Source organism: Tasmannia lanceolata, unplaced genomic scaffold (assembly GCF_043159265.1).
Source record: "Tasmannia lanceolata isolate RefF3 unplaced genomic scaffold, GAP_Taslan_0.1 ptg000008l, whole genome shotgun sequence".
NCBI lineage: Eukaryota > Viridiplantae > Streptophyta > Magnoliopsida > Canellales > Winteraceae > Tasmannia > Tasmannia lanceolata.
The window spans coordinates 47,237,143-47,242,385 of NW_027518685.1; the positions used below are offsets into that span (position 1 = coordinate 47,237,143).

General features: G+C 39.1%; 1 protein-coding gene across 1 annotated transcript; it reads left to right on the forward strand.

Moving 5' to 3' along the window:
* The first annotated feature begins 465 nt into the window (after positions 1-465).
* Positions 466-1,035, forward strand: LOC143883001 (uncharacterized). The gene is made up of 2 exons (XM_077386375.1): positions 466-752; positions 828-1,035. The coding sequence occupies exons 1-2, from the start codon at positions 466-468 to the stop codon at positions 1,033-1,035; spliced, it is 495 nt and encodes a 164-aa protein (XP_077242490.1).
* The last annotated feature ends 4,208 nt before the right edge of the window (positions 1,036-5,243 follow it).

Here is a 5,243-nt window from a genome sequence, read left to right on the forward strand (position 1 = left end):
AAAGTCTGTCCGAACCACCAGTGTTAGCACCTATAATACCGGATTGCTGCTTTGCTTATCAGTAACGGAAACCACCATGGGTTGTATGTTAGCAAAACAAGATCCAGAAACCAAACATGAGAAGGTTGTGTATTATCTTAGCAAGAAGATGTTGGAATATGAACAGAAGTACATTGTCCTAGAAAAAATCTGCCCAGCCTTAGTTTGGGACACTCAGCGACTTAGACATTATCCTTTATCTCATAAGGGTCTGCTTTTGTCAATGATGGATCCTTTGAAATATCTCTTTGAAAAACTAGCCTCGACAGGTAGGTCAGCTAGATGGTTATTATATTTGTCTGAGTTTGACGTCACCCATGTAACCCAAAAATAGATAAAAGGACGAGCAATTGCTGAACAATTGGCAGAAGCACCCCGAGAAGAAAGTCAGCATTTCAAACCTATGTTCCCGATGAGGAGATCATGATGGTAGAAGATGAATATCTAGAAACTGATTGGACCCTCTATTTCGATGGAGCAGCAAACCAAAAAGGGCAAGGAGTAGAAGTGTTGCTTGTTTCACCCCAAAATGAGCATATCCCTCTTGCCCTTAAGTTACAATTTGACTGCACCAATAATATGGCAGAATATGAGGCGTGCATTGTTGGACTTGAGGCCGCATTGGCTCTGGCCATAGAAGATCTCAATGTATATGGAGATTTGAAGTTAATCATTTGCCAAACTCAGGGAGAATGGAAAACTAGAGAGGAAAGGTTACAACCATATCATGAATACTTGGACGTTCTTGTTCAACAATTCTGGTGCATCACTTTCAATTATTTGCCAAGGTTGAAGAATAAGTTTGCTGATGCTCTAGCTACATCAGCTTCCATGATTGACATATCTCATAGCATGAAAAAGAGACCCATCACGGTTCAGGAGCAATGGGTTCCTGCATATGTTGATTTTAATGAAATAGCTGCAAGATGTCCTGATGGCAAACCATGCTTTACAGACATCAAGAATTACATCTCAAGCAAGACGCATGCATCCTGATGAGGCCTCGAATAAAGAAAAGCAAGCTTTGTAAAAATTAGCAGTTAATTTCGTCATTTATGGAGGAGAGTTGTATCGACGATCTTTTGATGGAATTCAACTCTTATGTGTCACTGAGGATCAAGCAGAGGAAATTCTCACAGACACTCATGAAGGATTGTGTGGACCACACATGAATGGAAAGATGTTGGCTAGGAAAATTTCGCGCCTGGGATATTATTGGCCGACATTGGAGACAGATTGTCATGCATTTGTCAAGAAATGCTAGAAATGTCAGATACATGCGAATCTCATCCATGTGCCACCCCCTGAATTGCACTCTCTCACATCCCCTTGGCCATTCTCGGTGTGGGGAATCGATATTATCCGCAAGATTTCCCCTAAGTCATCTAATGGTCATGAGTATATCCTCGTTGTGATCGATTACTTCACGAAGTGGGTTGAGGCCGCTTCTTATGCGTCGCTGACATCCCCATCAGTTGCTAAGTTTATACGAACTAATATCATATGCATATGTGGGAATCCTCATGAACTTATCTCAGATAATGGATCTCATTTCAAGAAGGAGGTAATAACTCTTTGCCAAGAGTTCAAGATTAAGCATCATAAATGCTCACCCTATCGGCCACAGAGCAATGGAGCGGTAGAAGCTGCAAACAAAAATGTCAAGGCCATCATTAGCGAAATGTAAGAAACCTATAAGGATTGGTCGAATAAGCTACCGTACGCCTTGTAGGCCTATAGAACATCAATTAGGACTTCAACTGGGGCAACTCTCTATTCTCTTGTTTATGGGATGGAGGCAAATATTACCTGTTGAGATCCATGTACCTTCGCTCTGAGTGTTGACCGAGGCAAAATATGCTAGACGAGAAAAGATTAAAGGCGCTTTACCATGTGCAAGGTTACAAGCGTAGAATAGCTCGGGCCTTCAATAAAAAGGTTAAGATCAGAGACTTAGTAGAAGGCAATCTTGTTCTGAAAGGAAATCGAGCACCAGTGTTCGACCTAAGGGGTAAGTTCAAACCGAACTGGTCAGGCCCGTACATCATGGATCAAATCTTACCTGAAAACCCATCAACCTCCGTAATCTGAAAGGAGAAATATTGCCAGAACCAACGAACCTTGATCAACTCAAGAGGTTCTATACTTCAACACCAGAAGGCCATTTTTGGCCGATTAATCCCTCAGAAAAGTTAACCTATATATATATATACATATATATATATATAGAAAAGTGTAGCTACACATACATGTAGCTAACTTAGCTACACCAACGGCTTAAAATACAGTGGGCCGCACATTGTTTGGGTGATGCAAACCATTCATTTGATGGGCCCTCATATAGATAGGGTGTTCCCAAAAAATCAGCTCTATAGGATCATCCCAACCCTACGATTTCTGGAGGCAAAAAATGGACGCGTAAAAACCTTCACAAATCTGTCCATTTTTGCCTCCACAGTTTGAAGGGTGGGGATGATCCTATGGAGCTGATTTTTTGGGCACACCCTATCAATGTGAGGGTCTATCAAATGAATGGTTTGGATCACCCAAACAATGTGGGCCCACTGTATTTTAAGCCGTTGGTGTAGCTAAGTTAGCTACACGTATGTTTGCAAACCCTTTGAGCCTAAATAATATTTTCTTTCAGTACCCATCAAACAAGGGGCATACGCCCTGATTCCTACACTGGGGTACGTAGGCAGCTCGGTCAATACAAGTTCGGTCGTTCAAAATAAAAAAAGGTCAATTTATAAAAAAAAAGAAAAAAATCCATTTTACCCTTAAACCAGGGGCATATGCCCTGAACTACGCGCGACCTGATTCCTACACCGGAATACGTAGGCAACCTATTCATAGGTTGGGTCAAAAATTTTGCAAAGCCTTAAGCCTTTCTTTGAAAAGCCTTACCCCACCTATAAAGTCCTTATGGTGTTCAAGAAAAAAAAAGATGAAAAAAAAAACAGAGAGAAAAAAAATTGAAGCTTAAAGATCCACTAGATTGAAAACCTACAAAGGCGATTTAGGCAAAATTTAGGATCATTCCCCTGCTAAGCTGAAAACCCGAAAGGGCAAAAGTTAAGGGGATGGCCAAACCCAACACTTCAAGGCAAATTGATTAGTATTCAATAACATAATCAATTATGTTTAGAATCATCAAAACAAGATACGAGAGTAGACCCTTGGGCTTACAATCTCCCCCTTTTTTATGATGACAAACAAAATTGATTATGAGGTGTGTGTGGAGTGACATAGTAGGCAAGTGAATGCTGGAACTCCTCCTCAATATATGCACACAGATAAATTATAACAATTAAAAGCATATGGTGCATTTAGTCAATTGAATAGATAATCAATTTCAAACTTCTCCCCCTTTTGTCATCGACAGAAAAGGGTGAACTAAAATATAAAGCAATTTATGAGTAAATGAAGATTGAGTTAGGTACTGCCCCTAAATCAATGCTTATGGTATAAACATATTTAGCCAAGTAATGCACATATACCTGTTCATGATCGAGATGTTGACATATGTCAAATTTTTAGGTAGTTTTAATTAAAGTGAAGGTATCTCTCCATCTTAGAGAACTAAGAAGGCTAAGAGTACCAATTGAGTGATTTTTAAGATAAATTTTTGACATCTCATTCATGCAGATACTACCAAACAAGGATGATATATAAATACTATATAGATAAGCTGGTGAAAGGCACAAAGTATTTATTTGGCAATTTTTTTGACTTGATCCGCACTCCAAATGTTTAAGGCACTTCAGATATAACAAATTCTATCATCACTAAGGGGTTTTGTAAAAATATCCGCCAATTGTTCTTCAGTGTTGATATATTTTAAGCAAATATCCCCTTTTTGTGAGTGATCTCTAATGAAGTGGTGCCTAATCTCAATATCTTTTGTTCTAGAGTGTTGTATGGGATTCTTTGTTAAGCTTATAACACTAGTATTGCCACATTAGATGAGAATATTTTCCATTTTAATTCCATAGTCCATCAATGTGCTTTTCATCCATAGGACTTGTGCACAGCAAGCTCCAGCTGCCACATATTCAGCTTCTGTTGTGGACCGAGCTACTGAATTTTGTTTCTTGCTAAACCATGAAAGAAGTGATTTTCCCAAGAATTGACAAGTCCCACTGGTGCTTTTCCTATCCACTCTACATCCAGCAAAGTCTGCATCTGAATATCCAATGAGAGTGAAGGCAGATGAGCTTTCATACCATAGTCCCAGACTTTGGGTTCCTCTTAAGTACTTGGAGATCTTCTTGACTGCCGATAGGTGAGACTCCTTTGGATCCGATTGAAATCGAGCACAGAGACAGACAGTAAACATAATGTCTAGTCTGCTGGCTGTCAAATAGAGTAAGCTACCTATCATACCCCTATACATCTTCTGGTCCACAGATTTGCCAAATTCATCCTTTTCTAGCTTAGCAGTTGTACTCATGGGAATTCTTGATGTCTTACTGCTATCCATGCCATACTTCTTTAATAACTCATTCGTATATTTTTCTTGATTTAAAAATATCCCATTTTGGTATTGTTTAATTTGGAGTCCTAAGAATTAGGTTAACTCACCCATCATGCTCATTTCAAATTCATTTTTCATTAGAGTTGCAAATTCATCACACATTTTTTGATTAGTTGAGCCACAGATGGTGTCATCCACATAAATTTGGACAATGAGGATATCTTGATTTTCTCTTTTGATAAATAATGTTTTATCCACCTTGCCCATCTCAAATTCTTTTTCCACTAGGAAAGTGCAAAGCCTCTCATACCAAGCTCTAGGAGCTTGCTTTAATCCATATAAGGCTTCATCAAGCCTAAAGACATGATTTGGATGTTTGTAGTCTTCAAAACCTGGAGGTTGCTCAACATACACTTCCTCTTGGATATAGCCATTTACGAAGGCACTTTTGACATCCATTTGATATAGTTTAAATCTTTTATGAGATGCATATGCCAAGAGTATCCTAATAGCTTCCATACGGGCAACAGGAGCAAATGTCTCATCATAGTCTATTCCTTCTTCCTGATTGTACCCTTAGGCTACAAGCCTAGCTTTATTTCTAGTGATAATTCCATTTTCATACAATTTGTTTCTATATACACATCTCGTGCCAATGACTGGATGATCACTAGGTCTAGGCACTAGCCTCCACACCTTGTTCCTTTCGAATTGACTCAATTCTTCT